The 22,183-nt window shown below is 45.9% G+C and overlaps 1 protein-coding gene across 1 annotated transcript in view; it reads right to left on the minus strand.

Annotated features, from left to right (window-relative positions):
- The window catches only part of CDC42BPB (CDC42 binding protein kinase beta (DMPK-like)), a 114,138-nt gene that overhangs the window by 67,696 nt on the left and 24,259 nt on the right, over positions 1–22,183 (minus strand). The window contains exon 2 of the mRNA XM_006839540.1: positions 2,903–2,994. Within this exon, the coding sequence (XP_006839603.1) occupies positions 2,903–2,994 (92 nt within the window). The remainder of the gene's footprint in view (positions 1–2,902; positions 2,995–22,183) is intronic.

The raw sequence follows: 22,183 nt of genomic DNA on the forward strand, positions 1-22,183 counted from the left end.
AGATGCAGGATGGGATGGACAAAGAAGCTCTCAGGCCAGGAGGGGGAATGAAGGTAAAGGATCCATAGGACCCAAGGCCTGGGCTGGGAAGTCAAGCTTCTCTAAATCTGCAAGAGCTGGAGAGGTGAGCCATGTAATTTTATTGGGAATTCATAAAACTGAGTTTCACATTAAGTTCTTTGGCAAAGAAGCATGCTAAAAATAGCCACAAACTATTCTGGCAAAACAATTCTCTCTGCCCTTTCATTTTTTCCCTTAACAGTCGTCCCTCCCGTATCCTCTCTTCCACCTCTCCTCAATCTTCCACCTTCTCATGCTTTCAGCTATGCTGACATCGCTGGACCTGGGTGACTTGACCCCCAGTACCTGGCACAGCTCTGGCTACAAGAACAGTTACCAGGAAGCAGACGCTGGTGCCGATTTCCCAAGGCATTATCTTTCCTCTCATGAAAGAAATTAACTTGACAACCACCACCATGCTTGTACTTTATATCATCAAACAACCTGCTTATTGCTTCAAGGTTTATTTCTAGTTGGCACTCAACTGGCCCCTTTGGGTGCTCAACTAGACCGACCACCCCGACCACCTGGGGTGGGGAGTGCATCTGGAAATGGACAGGAACTTTCCAGGGAGACACAAATACCCTGCGACCACTGGAGCAGACATTTATCAACTCACTGCAATGTACACTTGGATCTTGTTGTGGGTTATACGTGTAATGACATCACAGTATTTGAAAAGTAAATGTCCTTATTCCATCCCAGTTCACAGTAAACAAAGCATGCCTATGCGGTCTGGTCTCAGGATTGTCCTGGGGTAATGCTGGAGACCTGCCAAGTTTGGGATGGAGCTCTGTAGGAACTGCCATCCAAGAGGACAAGGCGGCCACCAAGCTTGCCCTCCATGATGCTAGGGCAACACCTGGGAACCGGCACTTCCTCCCTTTACCCTTGGGGAGGCACACAGGAAAGTTCTGGAAGAGTGGAAGACACTCTGGGGTGAGGGGATCAAGAGGAGGAACAGAGAGGCTTGGAGCCTTCCCAGGCTCAGGGTGAGGGTCAGACTGGAGATGGGGCTGCTTACAGGGAAGAAGTGAGGCCCAGTGTACAACAGTCCCCATGCGGGCGGCGTGGGGAGCTCACTGTCGGTTTGTCTTTTAGACTTTTCCTAAGAGCATTTTCTTTCTATGTATTCTACTGAAGACCTGAACACAAAGAATGGTGTCAGCGAAAGGATCATCCAACATTTTGAGATGTTTCGCTGAGTCGGGTAACGGGTCTTGTTTCAACTCAGTAGGCATTACATTGAGATATGCTGGAGCAAAGACGAGTGTAAAATTGCTGTCTTGTCATGTGCGTGACAGAACGTGTGGCCTACTACGGCTGACATTACTCCACACTTCACAGAAATGCCCAGTAGGGTCGCTGTCAGGCAGAGACAGGACACCCGCTGCTGATGGGTGCCTTCTCAGTAACCCAAGTGCACAGTCAGAGATAAACTGAAATATACACATCTCTTTACCACTGGTCCCATAGGGTGGACTTTTTTTTTTTTTCTTTTTTCAAGGGAGAGCAGCTCTCAATGATTACTTTGTCCAACAGTCTTAAGGACTTCTGGTTGGCGCTGTAGAAGTACTGGACTGAGGACCACAAGGTTGGCAGTTCAATCCTACCAACTGCTCCTCAGAAACCCTATTCAGGGTCACACTATGAGTCGGAATTGACTTGATGGCACTTAAAAACAGCAAATGGTCTTAAGGTATCCTGGTATGGCATTTTAGGATAAGCACTGAACTGCTAACTGCAAGGTCAGTGGGTCAAACCCACCCCTATAAAGGGTCACTACGAGTCGGAACTGACTCAGTGGTACTCAAAAACAACAACTGCAAGGACCCTATACCCTGACTTATGCGGCAATGGACCAGGCAGGCGAGGCAGAGGACAGGGTCTGGGTGTGGGCTAGCTGTGCAGACAGACAGCGGGGCTACTCTAGCTGCTCAGGGGGGCAGAGCAGGGAGGGGGAGGGGGTGGGGTCCTCCACTCACTCTCACTCTATTCCTGCTGCGGCCGCCAGTTCAAGAAAATTAACCAATGCACTTTCAAAAACGGATTCCTAAGTTTGTAGCTCTCGTTTTAGTTTGGACCACACTACTCAGGGTAATGAAGTCATCACAGACTTACGTTGTTATTCTTTCAGATTCTGTCCATCAAGACCTCCCCAGCTGACATCAAGAATTACTGTGTCCCTAAGCATGGACTGCCACGGGATGAACAAATCTGACTGGAAGAAAGAAGTACAGCCAGAATGCTCCTTCGAAGCAAGGCTGGCAAGACGGTCTCACAACAACGAATATGAGGACGGCGAAGGTTAGGCAGTGTTTCACTCTGCTGCACACGAGGTCACTATGAGAAAGAACTGAGTCAACCGCACCTAACAACAACAACAACAACAGGCGATTATGCCTACTTCTCACTTATTGGCTATCTCGTTATCTGACATTTAGCATTGATGACAACAGCATCAATCTGACTCTTCTGTGCATTAACAATGCATGGCTGGCAGTAATGAAGGCTGAGCTGGGAGCCAAGAGTAACACTGGCTGTGATGGTTAAAATTATGTATCAACGTGGGCTGGCCGCGACTGGGCACGGTTTGGCAGTTATGTAACGGTGAACTTCTCAGTTACATAATGATGGCATTTAGCAGCTAGCAGCGATGGAGACATTCTCCATTGTGTGATATGATGCAGCCATCCCTCATTTGCCCATAGTGCCGACTTTTCGCCTAACGACATGTTGTTCTGTGGAACCTGCCCAGGTTGATGAGTGAGGAGTACGTACAAATGTGCGTTGCTGCTATTTGGGCAATCTAGCCACAACGAACACATGAAGTTTTTCTTACCTCACCGAAAGCACCTCTTCCAATCACTTTAATTATTTCAAAGTCTTCCCGATGTAGCTGCATCTCCTTCACCAGCTGTGTAAATGGTTTCGCTACAAAGAAACAGGTAAAGGGTACAGTTTAGTCTGAGTGCTGGAGCCGACACTGTGACATTTACCAATAGCAACAATCTACTTCAATCCATGGATACTCTAGGAAAATGAAATCCACTGGGGCTTGTCAGTGAGTTACATTTAAAAAAAAATTTAAGCATATACTTACCTACATACTTAGTATCTGAGAAGTTTTGGGAAGTCAGTATTTAAGGTAAATATATGTGGATGTTTGTCATTAGCAACTATATTTCAATATCTACTATAATAAATATAGGCACAACAAAGATGTCTCTATAAACATTTCTAAAGCCAAGGTGTGCTTATTGAGAAAGCACCTGTATCGATCTCCACAGGTGAGTGTGTTGTGAGCTCCACTTGTCTACACCAGGAACAGGACCATCAAGGGAGAAGAGCACAAGTGGACTACGGGACCCTATCTAGAGAGGCAGGAGTCCTGGTGTGGCGCTGTGGGTTAATGTGCCAGACTGCAAAGCCATTTGAACTGCAAGGTCAGCGGTTCAAGCTCACCAGCTGCTCCTTGGAAACCCTATACAGGGTCACTATGGATTGGAATCAACTCGACAGCACTTGACAACAATATCTAGAGAGGCAACCGACACCAGAAATGGAGGCAGAGATGGAGACATGGAGAGACAAAGGAGCTGAGGACTGGACTCATGGAAAGAGAGGGACTGGGTGCTGGCAGCCAGGAGGCAGGCTTGCAGAATGTGCCCTTTGGTTGTTTAAATTATTATATAACCCCAAGTGTTTTTGTGTACACCCCCCAGCCTACTTCCACTGCCCACCCCCCCCACACACAAAATAAAACCCAGAGGGAATGGAAGCAAATTCTGTTGAATGACGGTACATGAAGGACTGTAATCAATACTTTTGTCTGTGTTCATTAAGATAAGGGCTTTGAGTACTGTTAGGGTTAGGGTTAGGACTAGTATTAGGGTTGGAGAGGGGATGAACTAGGGGTAAGAATAAGGGGTTGAGCTAGGACTAGGGCTTTCTCTAGTTTTCAAGGTTATAGTTAGGTTTATTTTTTTAAAAATTGTGTCTTGAAATCTACTTGATTTCCTCTTCTTTAGAAGTTCTATAACTGCACTATTTCCCCCTTTTTATTTTGTGTTTTTGTTGTTGCTGCAAACTGATATATCTGGTTCCCTATTTTCAGTCTTACAGGTTTGTTCCAGAGTCCTGGTATGGTATTGTAAGGTAAGCATTGAACTGCAAATTTTTTAGAATCACAAGGTCAGCAGCTCAAACTCACCAGCTGCTCCTCAGAAACCCTATACAGGGTCACTATGAGTCAGAACCTATTTGATGGCATTTAACAACAGGGTTGTTTCACTTTGGATACTTCTATATGGGGGTTGGGAATTCCTGGTGTGGCGCTGTGGGCTAATGCACTGGCTGCAAAGTCAGTTTGAACTGCAAGGTCAGCAGTTCAAGCTCACCAGTCACTCACTACTTGAAAACCCTATACTGGGTCACTATGGGTTGGAACCGACTTGAGGGCACTTAACAACATCATATCAGGGTTGAGTTATGGGTGATATTACCATGTACTTTGATCTCAGGTTATTTATTATCTGCTGTTGTTGGTTCTCTGTCTTACGAACTCCCTTTAGTATTTTTTGTAAGGCTTGTTTATTTTTTTTTTACAAATTCTTTTTTTATTTCTGTTGACCTGGAAATGTCCTAATTTCACTAGGATATCTGAGGGCCCATTTTGCTGGGTATATGATTCCTGGTTGGCAATTGTTTTCTTTCAGAGTTTTATATATGTCACCCACCCCATGTCTTCTTGCCTGCACTGTTTCTGCTGAGAAAACAGAGCTTATTCCTACTAGTTCTTCTTTGTAATTTTTTGGTTTTCCTGAACTGCTCTTGAATTCTTTCCTTTCCTTTGGTTTGGAGTGTTTGAATGTGCTTTGGGGATTTTCTTTTGGAGTCTATACTATTTGCAGTCCATTCAACTTCTTGAATGTGTATCTTGTCATCTTTTACAATGTTACAGAAAATTTTCTTCCAAACACCTTTAAAAAGATGTGGGGTTTTTTTTTGGAGGGGAACTCCAGTCACATGCAAATGCTTCTTCTTCATAGTGTCCCACATAATTCTTAGACTTTTTTGGATTTTTTTTTCTTCTGATTGTTCCTCTTTGTTATTGTAAAGTGCTATTGAGTCATTTTCGACTCATAGTGACCTTGTATAGGGTTTCCAAAGAGCGGCTTTTGAATTCCTTATCAGGTAATTCAATTCCATTTCTGGTATTATATTTTCAGGCTCTGTATTTTGGTCATTTGTTTGAGCCACCCTGTCTTGTTTCTTCATGTAAGCTACAATTGTCTGTCATCTCTGAGACACTGGGGTGTCACTGTACTTATATTTAATTGTTGCTTCTATGTGATTACATTGTTAGGTGCCATCAGAAAAGCTTGGGGAACAAAGGAGAACCTCAGCCTTGTCTGTGTCTCTAAGCCACTGTGCTGATTTACAGCTGCCTGAGAAAACTCAAGATGGCTGTGCCATGGCAGGCCAGCTCCTCGCTGGCCTTTCTGCCCCTTCTCTCACTGATCCTGCTTAGCTTCCTCTCCCGTCCACACTCAGCCCATCTGTTTATCCTTTCCTCTTCATGAATCTCAGAGCTCCAGAATCACCTTCCGTATGTGTTCTCTTCAAGTCCAATGTCCTTGTAGCAAGGCACACCTCTGCCTAGTCCGCCATCTTGCCCCGGAAGCTCAGGGTTTTCTTCCTGAACTAATAAATCCCTCAATTTATTTTCTAAAGTTAAACCAACCTTGCATTCTTATGAGGAATGCTATCTGGTCAGGTGCATTGATTTATTTGATATATTACTGGACTGAGTATGATAACAGTGGCTGTTTCAAAACTGTGTTCATGAGTAAGAGTAGCCGGTACTTTTCTCCTCTCATACTTCCTTATTCCGTCACAGCACACAATTAAGCCAGGCTCCTAAGTGGGCTGGGTGTGTCCCCACTTCTTCGGTGCTCTGAGAACTTTGGGGACGACTGGAATGATTTACTCCTTGACTGCCTGGTAGAACCTGCTGGTAAAACCACATGAGCCAAAACTGTCTGTGTAAGGAAATGTCTTAACTACTATTTTAACTTCTTTACTAAATGTGTTGTTACTAAGTGCCATCAGGTCAGTTCCGACTCGTAGTGAAGCTGCATAGGGTTTCTGAGGCTTTTTAAATCATTGAGGGAGCAGAAAGCCTTATCTTTTTCCCATGCAACAGCTGGTGGGCTTGAACTGTGGTCGTTGTGGTACACAGTCCAGTGCTTATCATATACAGCCACTTCACTTCCTCTTATTAAATATGTATTTCTTCTTGAATCAACTGTACAAACTTATTATGTATTATAGGAATTTATCTGTCACCTACACTTGACAAATTGCTCGTAGTATCTTCAGCATTTCTGACAATTATGCCTTTTAAAATTCCTAATATTACTTATTTGTTGTTGATTAATCTTGTCATGTCATTTAAAAAATGTTTTAAAGAAATCACTTTGGTTTTGTTAACTCTATTGTATGCTTACTTTCTATTTTATTAAACTTTGCTCTCATTCTGACAATTCCCTCCTACTTTATTTAGCTTTCTTCTATTCTTTAGTACACATCATAAAACAGTTTATTTTAAACCTTCTTTTCTAATATAAGCATTTAAATCTATAAACTTCCAATAACTTCTTTAGCCACATTATTGCGCATTTAAGCAACCCTGGTGGTACAGTGGTTAAGCAATCAGCTATTAACCAAAAGGTGGGTGGTTTAAGCCGCCAGGCAGCCCTGGGAGAAAGATGTAGCAAGGCAGTCTGCTTCTGTGCAGACAGACCCGTTGGAAACCTTATGGGGTCCCTATAAATCAGACTCAAACCTGACAGCAATGGGTTGGGATTTTTGTAACTATCTCACTTGAAAGTTTTTCTCATTTTCACTATGATTTTATCTTTAACTTATGCAGAAGTACATCTCTTAATTTCCAAATGTATGAACCTCTCCTAGCCATCCTTGGCTCCTGATTGCTAAGTTACTGGGAAGGTGCTCTAAGAGTGTGGTCTACATATATAAAGCCTTTGGAATTCGTGAAACCAGCTCTATAACTGAGCACCTTGGCTAGTTTTTTGTCACTGTTCAATGTGCATTTGAAAAGATGGATATTCTACAAGCACTGAGGTCTGTGAGTATGTGCGTTTCTAGTTTGAAATGAGCCTGTCAATCCAAACCTATGCCCTTACTGAGCTTCTTATCTGTTACTTTGATTTGCATTTTATTTTAATCTTAATGTACTCACAAGCCATAGGTTTTTGTTTCTTCAGTTTCTTCTAGGATATCTTTTTCTTCTGCGCAACCTCCTCTTCTGGTTTAGGAACAATTTAATTTGTTCCTTTTCACTGAGGATCATCTCAATATGGTGGGGGGAACTAACTCATGAAGGGTTGATCTGACCATGCGCTCTGGAAGTTCGGAGGCACATCTTGGAGGCTTTGTTGACCAGGTTGGTCTCAATGACCAGTGAATCCACATCTCAACCCTTCTGCTCAGCATAGCTCTCTGCAATTTAAAGCACGCACTGCAAAAACTCAGTGCTCTTCTTGGGCCACTGACCCTGTGTCCAGCCCCACTGTTTGGCCGGGGCACACCTACCAATGCCGCCATTATAACATCGGAATGAAATACACGGCTTCTGCAAAATGACATCTTTAAGATACTTGGTGGCTTTCTGGATATGTACACCCCTGATGGCCTGAGCAGTCTCACAGGTGTTCTTAAAATGGACCAGGAGAATTGAACCTCTTGATTTGCACAATTTGGTGGGGTTTTCTGGGTTAAGTGAGTAGCAAACCATTTTGTAAGATTACACAGGCCACTTACCAGGAGAGCCTTACTGAGTTTCTGTCTGCTTGAAAGGTATGTTACGTGAAACTTTTCAACTACAACTGCAAATTTGAATTTTTACTTTGAATTCCTGACAGTTTTTACCTTCAAACATATTAGTAAATGTAGAAATAAAATTGAGTTCTGTACATTTTTCTTGACCCCTGTAACCTTGCTAAGTTCACTTGTTAGTTCTATTAATTTGGAGGTGGGTTGTTGTTGTTAAGTGCCCTCGAGTTGATTCCAACCCATAACGACCCTGTATAGGGTTTCTAAGGAGCAGCTGGTGAGCCTGAACCACCGACCTTGCAGTCTGACACATTAGCCCACAGTGCCACACCTTAGAATTCACATACAAAAAAACCTTAAGGTTTCCTATGTGAAATCTATGTTGTCTACAAATAAAGTATATTTCTTTCTTCCCAGTCCTTTTGCCTTTTCTTTGTCGTGTCTTACTGGAATGGCTGGAACCTCCACTAGACAGAAGACATGAAACTATCCCTGAGCTCAAGGTAGAAAGAGCTCACCGTATGTAGTGTGACATTCACCAGTGTTGTCTGTCATGTTGTTGTTGTTAAGTGCCTTTGAGTCAGTTCCAACTCATAGCAACCTTGTACAGGGTTTCCAAGGAGTGGCTAGTGAGCTTGAACTGCCAACCTTATGGTTCAAACCGACTTCGCAGTCCAGCTCATTAACCCACAGCCCCACACCAGATGTCCTTTAAAAAACAGAGGAACTTCCCTTTTGTCCCATTAGTGAGAATTTATTTTTAAATCATAAACTGAGTATTGTCAAATACTGTCTTTCATTTACTGAAATCACCATTTGATCTTTTTCCTTTATTATGTTAATCTGGAGAATTACATTCATTGATTTTTCTGATGTTGAACCAATCACGCAACCCTGGTAATCAGCCTTGCTTGGCCATGAGACATTATTTTTTATGTACAGTTGGATCTGATCTACTGATACTTTGCTTCCTGTATGTTCTTGAGTGGCACTGTTCTGCCATCTTCTCCTGTAATGGCCCTACCAGGTTCAGGTATCAAAGAACAGCTTCACAGCTACACAGCTCAGGGCAGAGTCAGGAGACAGAAGTCACTACAGGTATCTGAAAACAGAATAGGTCACTAGAAAGGCCAAGGGGAGCCTTCGCTTATACTGGAAAGAACAGACAGAAGAAGCAACTATAACCGCTGGCGCTGGGGGACAAAAGGAAGAGACTGGAGAACTAACACTGAGAATCTGGACCTCAGTCCTGTGAGGACAGGGTGCTGGAGCTAGTGGTCTGTTTAAGGCCGGCCCCAAGGGCTGGGCCCCACATATATCAGGAGGGAGCATAAGACAGCTGATGCTGGAGACTGGGACAAGGGAACACTGAGGTTGGTTCTATGAGTGTTGGGAAGACACCCAATGGACTCAGCTGCTCGCCACTACAAAGAAACCTTTTGCCACCACAATGCTAGAGTGACATCCAAGAAACAGAAGCAGGTGGGAAGGTGCTCTCCCCCTCCTCCAGCCTCATAAGCTCCTACCAGTACCCCCTCTTGGCTGCATATAGCAGGAAGCAACTAGCAAACTAGAAACCCAGAGACCCAGTCACAGGAGAGGGAAATGATAGGGCAGAGAAGTAACCTCTACAAGGTGGAATACAAAAGGGTGGGTTTGGAGCAGTGAAACAGCAGCTTAGCAATTCACACACTGATCTTGGGGTAGACAAGATTCTTCTACAGGACACGAAAGCATCACCCGTAAGAGGAAACTAATAAACGCAGTCAAGATCCTATAGAAAAGGCTGAGGTTGCTTATGTACAACCAAACCCCTCACGAAATATGGGTTTTAGTTTGGAGCGTTAAGAGTCATAACTTCATGTGACATCCCAGTTAATAGGCCTAATATCATGTTCAGGGTCTCTGTTCTACCTCCAATTTGTTGTATAGCCCCTAGGATCTTAAGAGCTTGTAAGCGGCCATCCAAGGCACAACGTCTCTATGTGCCTGGAGCAACAGAGGAAGGAGAGAGGGAGTGTGTGCTTAACTGCCTCCTTTGGCAGGAGACCAGCAGAACTAGATGGGTTATGTCTACAGTCCACACAAAAGACTTACCACCAACTGCAAAGGGAAAAGAGTGAGGTCACATTGAAGTCCAGCAGAGGAACGTCACTGGTACTGTGACTGAACACCAAGAGGGAAGTACAGCATCACTGTTTCTACGATATTCATACTGAAGATGTCCAACCGGAATCTGACCAGGAAGACTATCACGTAGAGCCACTGACACCCCACAAGATGGCCTGTGCCCAGGTTGCGAAAGTCAAAGGAAGGCAGAGGGCCATTCAGAGGGGACTGCAGCGTGTGGCTGGACCCCTGACAGCACAGGGAGTACCAGACACTCAGCAACTTCCCAGTGGGCTGTGACGTGCCACTGCTGAATTTGGGGGTTGTGTATAGAGTGTCCGTGTTTCAAGGGCATTCACTCGGTATTCGGGGAAATGGTGCATGACTTAAGCAAGTTTCTCTCAAGTAATTGAGGGGTGGGGAGGGTTCTGTATACTGACTGTTACTGGCAACTTCCCTGTAAGTTTGAGACCCTTTCAAACTTTTTTTTTTTTAATCTTTTTTTAAAAGACCATCTGTTGTACAATTTGATGAACTTGACCTACATCTATAGATACAGTAGCTCAAGAAAGGGAACAAATCTTTACAGCGAGCATCATTCTCACCCCCTTGATACACAGGGTAGACAGGGTTGGACAACCTGGACATTGGCTACCCAAAATGGGGGGCTACAAAGGCAAGAAGTGACTGACTTACAAGCTTTCAAGAGGGCACCTAGATCCAGAGGGTATGGAGGAAGGTAGACTCTCCACTGGGTAGTATCCAATCTGTCTGGGTGGAGCTGATGAAAGGAAATGTGGATAGGTCTCTTGTGATACAATAGTGAGTAATTGTTATCAGGACTGACTGTGAGGGTTGGAAATGTAAAGGTAGACATTTTGTAGCAAAAGAAGGGGAGTGGTTGACTTTGCAGTCCAGGAGCAGAGGTCCCTGGGACCATCAAGGGAGAAGAGTGGAGAGCGGGACCCTACCCAGAGATGTGACACCAGAGATGGAGGCAGAGACGATGACATGAAGAGATGGAGCGGCTGGGGACTTTAGACCCGGAGAGGGAGAAGGGCTGTGTGCTGACGACCAGGGGACAGGCTTGCAAGGTATACCCTTTGGCTGGCTGATGATGCATGGAGGGGAGTGTAACGAAATGATACACCATAGAATGAATGTAAAGCTAATGTTCTCCCATGTAAATGATCACATAATTCACAATAAAACATCTAAAAAAGGGGGGGGCGGGACCATCTGTTGCAATTTGTAAAGCAGACTGTTGCAGTGTGAGTACGCTCAGGGCAGGTTTTGAAGTCACCTATTGGGGACTTGCTGACGGACTGTGATGTGGGGGATGAGGAGAAGAAGACAGTCAAGGGTGACTGCTAGGTTTGTCGCCTTTTGAATATGAGAACTGGAATGCCATTTACAGTGATGGGAAAGACAGGACAGGCGTGGTGGCTGGGGAAACAGAACCACTACACAAGTGCCTGCTACAGAGCCTAAGTCTGGAAAGATGAATCCAAAGAAAAGTCAGCCATCTGAGTCGACGCCAAATCACAGGGACCCTGTACAGGGGTTTCCGAGGCTAGAAATCTTTACATGCTTTTGATATATGTTGTTAGGTGGGATCACTCCCTAGAGAAAGACATAGTGTTTGGTAAAGTGGAGGGTCAATGACAAAGAGGAGGCCCCTCAATGCACTCATATGTAGCCAGTGTGAGGATGGTGCAGGGGCGGGCAGCGTTTTCTTTGTTGTCCACAGTGTCCAGCGTTAGAATGGACCCAACAGCAGCAACAATCCTGACCGGCAGGCAGCCTCATCTTTCACCCTCCGAGTAGCCGATGGGTTTGAACTGCCATCCTTGAGGTTAGCAGTCCAGTGCTTAATCTCTTCTACAGTGTCACCAGGGTTCCATGTGTTTTGGAAGATACCAAATTTTTTTTTTTTTTTTTTCCCTCATAAGATCCCTCTTCACTTTTGTATTTTCAATAAATGATCCGTTGAGAACCACCAGCTCCCACGGGGGTGGGCTGGGGGAAGAACCCACCTATTTTAGGCAATTGTAGCCTAGGTGGTCCAGTAGGCTACGTACTGGGCTGCGCTTGCTAACTACAATATCAGTAGTTCAAACCCACCAGCTGCTCTGTGGGAGAAAGATGAGGTTTTCTGCTCCTATAAAGATTTACAACCTTGGAAACCCTCTGGGGTCACTATGAGTCAGACTTGACTTGAAGGCAGTGGGTAGACAGTGCTTACTGGGAGGAAGCAAGACCATCGCAGTTTTAAAACCATTTCTATCAGCCTGCAATGCCACTTCACTGACTTCATGTAGTGCTTGGGTGCTCTTTGAAATGTGAAATATCACAAACTAAATTGTATGAATTCTATCCAGTGGAGCATGACTTAAAACATACAGGACAGCAATAGGCAAAACTGCAACTGCGGAACCACCGATCCCGATTCACCGTACAAACCATTTATACTCAGACACCAGATGTCATGAAACGGAGGGGCCTAGAGCAAACTGATCTGCTGAGATTCTGAAGCGAGGCTTGATCCTCACAGTGATAATGAAACTATAAGGCCATCCAACCATCCTAGTACTAACTTCAGAGAGTCAAATGACCCTCTCCCACACTGCATCAGCAAACACTAGAAGGTACCAAGCCAATAAGCACCCACTGGGTGCATGCTGTGGGCCAGCCTAGGCTCCAGCAGATGAAGGACTCTGGTGGCTGGCCACCTTGGCAAGTTCAGAGACGCTGGACCAGGCTGGGCAGCCAGCCCCCATGGGAACCCTGACCATTCAGTGACAGCATCTGGCCATCCTTTCAGTCCACTTCCGACATGTCAGTCACCTTTCTGGTCCCTGGGGCCATCATCTCTTCTTACTGTTCTACAGCCCTGGTCTCCCTGTACCACCCTCTCCCCTCCCAGCCTCACCTCCCTCAACCCCTTACTTCAGCTGCTCAGGCCCACATTTAACTCGGGGTCCTCAAAAGCAGACCCCCCTGCCTGGACACCTTCACCCAATCCTACAACCAACACTGACTATGTTAGGAACCCAGCCTTCCCTCCCACCTGTGAGGACCCCACAGCTAGACGGTGGGGTCCAGGAAGGCAGGGTCAGCCTCATTGTGTTAATCACTGCTCCCATGTACCTGGGGCCATGGAGGGCGCTCAGCAATTTCTGGAAAGAACCTTTGCTAACTGCGAGTCATCAAGAAAGGTTACTCAATCTCCACGGAGGGTCTGTGGTCTTTTAACATCTGGGGATATTTTCTACCCAAAAAGGCGGAATAAAGTTGGCCCTTTAGGTAACTACACTTGCACTATTAGAAGGAATTTTTCCCTAAAATCTTGTTGTTAGGTGCCATCGAGTTGGTTCCATTCTATAGCAACTCTACGTACAACAGAAACCCTATGAACGAAACACTGCCCAGTCCTCCGCCAATCTTACAATCATGGTTACACTTGAGCCCACTGCTGCTGCCTCTGTGTCAATCCATCTTGTTGGGGTCTCCCTCTTTTTCGCTGACCCTCCACTTTATCAAGCAAGGTCCCTCCTGATAATATGTCTGAAGTATGAGAGATTAAGTCAGGTCATCTTGGCTTCTAAGGAGCATTCTGGTTATACTTCTTCCAACACAGATTTGTTTGTTCTCTGGCAGTCCATGGTACTTTTAATATTCTTCTCCAACATCATAACTCAAATGTATCAATTCTTCTATGGTCTTCCTTATTTTACCGTCCAACTTTCACACGCATATGAGGCTACTGAAAATACCATGGCATGGGTCAGATGCACCTTAGCCCTCAAACTGACATCTTTGCTCTTGAATACTTTAAAGAGGTCTTGTGCAGCAGATTTACCTAATATAATAAGTCACTTGATTTCTTGACTGATGCTTCCATGAGTGTTGATGGCTGTTTATCATGTTATTTATTAATCCTATAGTAAAGATTTTTTTTTCCCTTGACATTGAGGTGCAACCCACATGAAAGGCTGTGGTGTTTGATCTTCCTTCTTCAGTAAGTATTTTAACTCCTCTTTGCTTCCAGCAAGCATGTTTGTATCATCTGCATATCTCAGGTTGTTAATGAGTCTTCCTCCAATCCTGATGCTACGTTCTTCTTCGTATAGTCGTTTCTCAGATAATCTGCTCAGTCTACAGACTAAGTAAGTACTGTGAAAGAGTCCGACCCTGGCGCACCCCTTTCCTGATTGTAAACCGTGTCCCCTTGTTCCAATGACTGCCTCCTGCTCTATGTACAAGTTCCCCATGAGCACAATGAAGTGTTCCAGAATACTCTTTCTCTACAATCTTGTCCAGAGCTTATCTTAATTCCTACAGAATTTTGAATACTGCTTTTAAGGGCAGTGAATTCATGAATCAATCACTGGCACCCATGTGATAACACACAGTAAACCATGAGTGTGTTATTGTTGTCAGGTACCTTCGAGGTAAGTTCAGACACACGGTGACCCTGCATGGGATTTCTAAGGAGCTGCTGGTGGGTTTGAGTCACTGGGGATTAGCCGTCCAATGCTTATACTATAGCACCACACCAGGACTCCAATTATGAGTATCACCCCCGAATCTGCACTACTGCGATCCAAAAGGTAAGGGCAACGTGGAGCCCACCATTGTCTCTCAAGAGGGAAAGCTTTGCTAGGAAGAACTGGGGGCAATGCAGAGCACCTATGCCTGAAAGAGAGAGAAAATTGTTGTGAGATGAAAAACCAACGCCCCTACCCTCACCATCCTTCCTCTCTGTTTTTTGATTAAGAAAAGAAGTAAGATCAGTCCTACCAGAAAGAGTACCCAACAAGGAACAGTGCTGAGGAAAGAGGGAGGTGTCACAGGGTGACAAACCATGGGAAGTAGAAGGAAGTTGATGCGGGAAGCAGATGAGCAGCAGACACAGGAAACAGATGGGAAGTAGCCACAGAAAGCAGACACAGGGAAAGAGATACAGGAAGGAGACCCAGGAAGTAGATGAGAAGGAGACCCAGGAAGTAGATGAGAAGGAGACCCAGGAAGTAGATGAGAAGGAGACCCAGGAAGTAGATGAGAAGCAGACCCAGGAAGTAGATGGAAAGGAGACAGAGTCACGAGCCCCCTTGAGACGCGAACCACGTGACTCAGGAAGGGTGCTCTGCTCTCAGCTGCTTGGTGGTCCACCATCAATACACCGGGATGTGGAATCGATTTTACAGATTATTCCATCCCATGACTCCATTCTACCAATGAGGAAACAAGAGTCCCAAAGGCCCAGTGCCATGCAGAGGACAAGAGGGACAGATGTATGTCCAATACTGGTCTGGTCCCTGCAGAGACAGCAGGATCGGCCCCTGCTGCTGCCCAGAGCAACCGCTCGACAGTGGGTACTACTGGTCAGGTCCAGTCAAAGGAGACACCCAGAGAGCAGCTTCCATCTGTGCTCTAAGGAGCAGGGTGTGTGGCCACAGGGAAAACAGTAAGGTGGGCAGAGCACACACGGTCAACCCTGGCTGAGCACCCAGGACTGAAAGCCATGTTCAGGATAGGAGCTGAGTCAATCTTAGTATTTACCTCATGATGGGAAAAGCATGTGTTTCCCACAAGCACCTCCTAGAATGAGTGTCCAGCTCCCAAGGGCTTGCCTTCTTCCTTATAGCTCAGACTGCTGACAGACCACATCGACCACAAAGGCTGTGGAAAACATGTTCAAATTCTACAGGGAAACCCTGTTTTAAATGCCAAAATGTGCAGTGATCAGTCATGAGATCTCCTCACCAAGAGTCGCCCCCTCCAGAGCTCCAACGCTGGCCCACGAACAACCATTCCTTTTCACCTCGTGTAACGCAGGACTGTGGAGGATGGCGAAGGAGGAAGCCCTTTACGGATGCTCTGACTCAGGAGAATCGCAGAAGCGAAGTGGGGGCCGTGAGTGGGGAGGCCGCTGCCACAGGGAGGTAGCCTGCACCTCAATTCAGGACCAGCTGACCCCAGGCCCCTCCCCGTTGTCCCCCTCACCACTTGACAGACTCTTTCCCGCCCTTCATCTTCATCAGTACTAAAATCACTTCCTCTGCTTCACTTCTCTGCCTGGACAGAGAACCCCCCACCACTCTCAGGCCCCCAACCAAGGAGGCAGGGCTCTGAGACAAGTCACCCCTGCCAGGAGCTGCCCGGCCCACCCTATGGGAGACTCTCTGTAAACCACAGAGCATGGTGCCAAGTGGATGAGTCTTATGGCACATGCCCCTTTTGTAAGTTCAGATCCCCAGTTTGCTCTGACAAATACAGACACAGGTTTGGGGATTTATTTGTATGCTGTTTTTGTACATGATTATTTTTAACAACAATCTTTTTCTTTTTTTACTTTTTATTGTACTGTGGGTGAAAGTTTACATAACTTACTAGTTTTCCATTCAACAATCTGATAATTCAAAAACGACTACAAGGGTACATTGACAGAGAATAGCCAGAGGTTCAAAGCCGGATTCAGAGGATGTGGAACGAGGGATATCATTACTGACATCAGATGGATCTTGCTGAAAGTAGAGAATACCAGAAAGATGTTTATCTGTGCTTTACTGACAATGCAAAGGTTTTTGACTGTGTGGTTCAAGATAAGCTACGGACAACATCATGGAGACTGAGTATTCTGGACCACTTAATTGTGTTCATGAGGAACCTGTACATGAACCAAGAGGCAGTTGTTCAAACAGACCAAGGGAACACCAAATGGTTTAAAATTAGGGAAGGTGTGCACTGGGGTTATATTCTTTCACCATACTTATTAAATCTGTAGGCTGAGCACATAATCGAAGAAGTTGGATTATATGAAGAAAAACAACATCAGGTAGAAGACTCATTAACGACCTGCGATATGCAGACGATACAACCTTGCTTGCTGAAAGTGCCAAGGACTTAATTAAAGAGCACAACCTTCCATATGGGTTGCACCTCAATGTCAAGAAAACAAAAATCCTCACCACCGTACCAAGAAATAACATCAAGATAAATGGAGAAAAGACTGGAGCTGTCAGACACTTCAGTTTGCTCAGATCAACTATCAACACTCAGGGAAGGAAGCAAGTCAAGAAATCAGATGCTATCTTCCATTAGGCAAATCTGCTGCACAAGACCTCTTTTTAAAGTTTTCAAGATGTCAGTTTGAGGACTAAGGTGCACTGACCCAAGTCATAGTATTTTCAGTAACCTCATATGCATGTGAAAGTTGAACAAAAAACAAAGAAGACCATAGAAGAATTGATGCATTTGAGTATGGTGTTGGAGAAGAATATTAAAAGTACCATGGGCTGCAAAAAGAACAGACAGATCTGTGCTGGAAGAAGTACGGCCAGAATGTTCCTTTAGAAACCAGGATTGCTAAGACTTCGTCTCTCGTACTTTGGACATATCATGAGGAGGAACCAGGATCTGGAGAAGGACATCATGCTTGGCAAAGTGAAGGATCAGCGAAAAAGAGGAAGACCCCAAGGGGATGGACTGGTACCGTGATGGCAGCAGCAATGCGCTCAAGTGTAGTACGGATTGTGAGGCTGGTTCTGTTATTCATAAGGTCGCTGTGAGTCGGTACCAAATCCATGGCGCCTAATACAACAACAGTCAACAATTGATACGTGTTGTATTTTGTGACATTGGTTGGAATTCCCTCAGTGGAACAGTGTTCATCCCCCTTCCTGCTGGGTTGTGACCTTCTTTCCTGCCTTCTGAGCTTCTCAGTGTCTGTTCCCCAGACCAGCGGCATCAGCCTGGAGAGTATGTGGGTCAGGGCTACCGAAGTGTTTTCTTATTTAGTCTTTTCCAGGTGGAGGAAAGGCCCTCAATCCTACAGATTCGGTTGCTCCCCACCCCAGTATCCTACTTGTGAGCTACCACCTCCACTCCCACCTGACCAAAATTTGTTGTGCGAAGAGTCCGATGGCTTATTCAACCGATGGATAGACAGTTCTCAAGTGGGGTGCTCCGACTGTAGCAGCACTGTCACCTGGGAACTTGTTAGAAAGGCAAATTCTTGAGTCCTAGCCCAGACCTAACGAGCCCTGGTAATGTAGTGGATTATAAGCTAAGTAGCTAACTGCAAGGTCAGCAGTTCAAGCCCAGCAGTCGCTCCCTGGAAGAAAGATGAGATTTTCTGTTCCTGTAAAGAGTTACAGCCTCGGAAACCCTATAGAGAGTGGCTATGAGAACCGACGCCACCCCAGTACCAGCAAGCCACTAGACCTCTCACATCAGAAAGCTCATCTGAAGTAACTGGGGGGTGGTGGGGGGGGAGGAAGGTTCTCTGAGTGATCATGGCAGTTCAGCAGGTGGGAGCCCTGCTGGCTCGGCAGTCAAGCCTCAGCTGCTCTACGGGAGGAAGATGTGGTCCTCCGTTTCCATGAAGAAAGCAGCGTTGGATACCCTATGGGGCAGTTCTACTCTGTCCTGTTGAGTGGCTGGAGGCAGAATCTACTGGACAGCAGTGGCTGGTTTTTCTGTGCTTTGTTAAGTAGAAGACACATCCTTAGTGGTCAGGCAGGTGCTCAATCCACACATCACACCCCACTCTGAGCTTAGCAGATCTACGTGGGCACGGCAGAATGTGTGGCTCACAGAGTCATGAATGGGATAATCCCCACAGAGCACTGCCCAGCACACAGGAAGGGCTCAGTCAATAGCAGCTAGCGCTAGTGTTCTTGGGTGACTGACATCTAAAAGATAAATAATATAGTGCTTTTGGTGAGGGTTTACACAGCAGTTCTGGTTCCCATTCCATAATTTCTATACAAATTATTCAGTGACATTGATTACATTCTTCACAATGTGTGAACAGTCGAATTTTCTCCATTCTAGTTGTTCCATTTCCATTCATCTAGTTTCCCTAATCTTTGTTTTAAAGTCATTCTTTGACTTTCTTAAAAAGTCAAATACATGACTTTTTAAAGCAGCACAGTATTCACAGGTGATAGTTTTTATTTTGAATTTGTGAGTCAATCTGCTGTTAGGCTAGTTTGAGTTTAAAGAACATTTCAGAGCAATCGCTTCTGAGAGGTCTGCGGTTTTTAAATAAATTCGGATTCTGTTTCACATCTTTCTCCTGTTGTATCAGGATCCACCTGCAGACACCTGATCAGGATGGTGGACGGTGACGGGCAGACACCACCGAGTTCTGGCTTCCAGGCTGCAGCTGTGCTTTGTGTCATCTTAGTCCTGTCGACTCGCTTCTTGAGTTTTTGATTCCTTTCTCTTTTGCTCTAGATGAGTACAGACCAACTTAGATGACCACTTGCAAGCTGCTGATTTGCTTTTTGATCAGTTTATATGACAATTCTTTAGGTGTCACCACACAACACAGCAAACAGGCAAGCCGAATCACAAACGTATCCTAGAATCCTGCAAACACAAGCCCAGTGGCTAGTAAGTTCGCCCAGGCAGGCTGTGCAAAACAGGAGCCCCACAGGCCCCCAAGGGTGGCTCCTTCGGAGTGACCCTGAACAACCCACCAGCACCCCTTGAGCAGCAAAGGCCTGCGGCTGGCTAGCAGGTGGCCATGGGCAGTGCCAGGCAAACTTCTCTTGTCATGGAGCCATCTCCCATGGGGAGGGCATTGCTCAAGAACCACCTGATGCCCAGTGGACAGACGCTGAAACCGAGCCAGGAGCACAAGCTTGGCTTGTCCACTGCTCTGCCATGCTAGATGGAGTGGACCCGCCAAGTTCAAACACCCATATACGTGGTTATTTCCATTCTTGCTGACCCCAACACCGATCAGTTTACATCCAGCATCAGAAGGAGCAGCGGTAACTTGGGTTGAGGTGCGGTATGGTACTGCTTGTTCTTAGTACCCTCATGATGCACACACATGGCTTCTTCTCAGCCTTCACCCTCAGCATAAGCATCTCTTCATATAAGGCAGGTCAACTGAAGCGAGCCATCTGCCCTGGGCAGACTGTGTGACAGGCTGCCAGCAGGCCAGGCAAAAAAAGATCCTAAATAAGCTCAAGACAGGTTTGACAAGAATACAGGAGATACATTAGTCTGTTGCTCTGTGGGGAAACTTTCAAAAATATGTTTTTACTTCCTGCAATAGGCAGAATTTCTAATAGGTAAGCTTTTGTGATCTATTTTGTTTGACTTCGTTTTAATAAGGCAAGTCCAGGGTAAAGTCTAAGTGGGACACGAATCTGAAACAAGTCCAAATTCAAAGTGTATCCTAGTACCAAAAACAAACATACCCCCTGACACCGAATTGATCCCATTTCACAGCTACCCTACAGGACACTGCAGAGTCACCTCACAGGGTTTCGGAGGCTGCATATTTTCATAGAAGTCGCTTGTTGTTGTTGTCAAGTGCCATAGAGTCAGTTCCAACACACAGTGACCCTGCATAGGGTTTCTGAGGAGCAGCTGGTGAGCTTGAACCACCAACTTTGCGGTTCAAACCTCCAGCGCCACACCCAGATCCCACAGAGTAACTAGATCTCCATAAATCTCAGTAGCCAGTCAGTGCCACCCTTAGCAGTCTACGTGGTGACTCTGAGGACAAAAGCAGTACACATCTGAGTGGCCACAGAGCGTTGCTGGTTACTGCAGAGACAGCACCAGGACCACCCCACCCCCCCTTACAGATGAGAAAAAGTATGGGTCAGTCAGTGTGGAACCTGCCTGGCCACACAGAGGAACCCAGGCTAATGTGATGTCAACAGTCCCCTCTGCACTGGGGTCAGAGCTCTGGGGGCTGCAATGAAACCTGGATCTCGCCTCTGGAAAGCCTTGGATCAAAGAGTGGGAGAAAAACGTGGTGTCTTTTATCTGCTATGAATGTGCTAAGGGCTCGTGGGAGGGCTATTTCTAGTAAATCTTTCTAAACACTTGAGACTGAGGATGAGTCTAACAGGCCACCGAGTCACCTTCTTGCATTTAGAAACAACGCAGGCACACAGACAGACTACACTGATGTTCTTTGTAGCCATCAATAATTTTAACTCACTGATTTTTCTTCATTTTTTCTTGATCTCTCTCTACTGAATTTTGGGTAAAAACGTTGGTTTTGATAAAGAAAACATACGTGTGTGTGTATACCTATGTTCTCTCAAATCCACTAAGGGGGCGGTGTGCACACATTTGAATGGCATGGCAGGCTGCAGAGTGATGGTTTTCTCATTCCATCTGACTGTGACTAGGTTCCCAGAGATGGAGAAACCAGTCGGTGTTGTCCTGAGCAGTCTGTGTTCACTCTGAAGACAAAAGCAGCGCACAACCACAGAGTTTCTACGGTAGCCAGTCATTTCCACCCAGTACGCCCAGAAGATAAGACGGGAGTCAGAGTGCAGGGCGCTGGCCACACGTGTGGAGGAGCACCCTCAGGGCCCGCATGGTCCTGTTCAGAGCTGCTCAGTCAGCAGGGAGAGCAGTACAGGAAATGGGCCTCAGAGCTGGGCTGGAGCCGAATGAGACAGAGAAGGAATTCCTCCATCTCTGCCCAGCACAAGGGAGGGTCCTCCTAAATCCCCCGTCCCATCTCTAAAGGGGCTGTGACCTGCCAGGACAGGAAGGAAGATGTGGGCCGGTGAATAAGGGAACAGTCTGCATCTCTTCCTCACAGAAGGCCCTACACTGTCTGTGGAGTGACACCAAGCAGCAGTCCCGAGCGTCAACCACCAGAGTCTGAGCAGAGAGACCGCTGACTCTTGCTGGTGCTCGGTCCCCTGGTCAGAGACCTGCTCACGTTTCCACATGATGGTGGTCTCAGGATGTAGGAGAAAGGGCACTAATAAACTAGTACCTAGAAAGGAAACTGCAACCCGACAGAGTAACAGGAACAGGGGAAAGTTGGCAGCCAAGCATCAGGGCAACTACTATAATTCAAAGGAAGGCAAGCAGAGCTGAGTCACAGTAATGTGGGGAATTTCTAGCCAAAATACAAAGTCTACCTACCTTGTAACCATTATGATTAATTGAAATTTACAACATGGTCCTACTGTATCGAAGAGTCTTGCCTTCGCTTGATTCTGTTAAGTTTCCCGTTAGCCTCTCTTATACCCCAGGCATTGAATAAAATGTTACACCAGCCCTCTTGCTAATGGCAGGGAGCCCTGGCAGCACAGTGGTTAAGTGCTCGATTACCAACCCAAAGATCTCAACAGCTGGGCTGTGGGAGAAAGAT

Source organism: Chrysochloris asiatica, unplaced genomic scaffold (assembly GCF_000296735.1).
Source record: "Chrysochloris asiatica unplaced genomic scaffold, ChrAsi1.0 scaffold00025, whole genome shotgun sequence".
Classification (NCBI taxonomy): Eukaryota; Metazoa; Chordata; class Mammalia; order Afrosoricida; family Chrysochloridae; genus Chrysochloris; species Chrysochloris asiatica.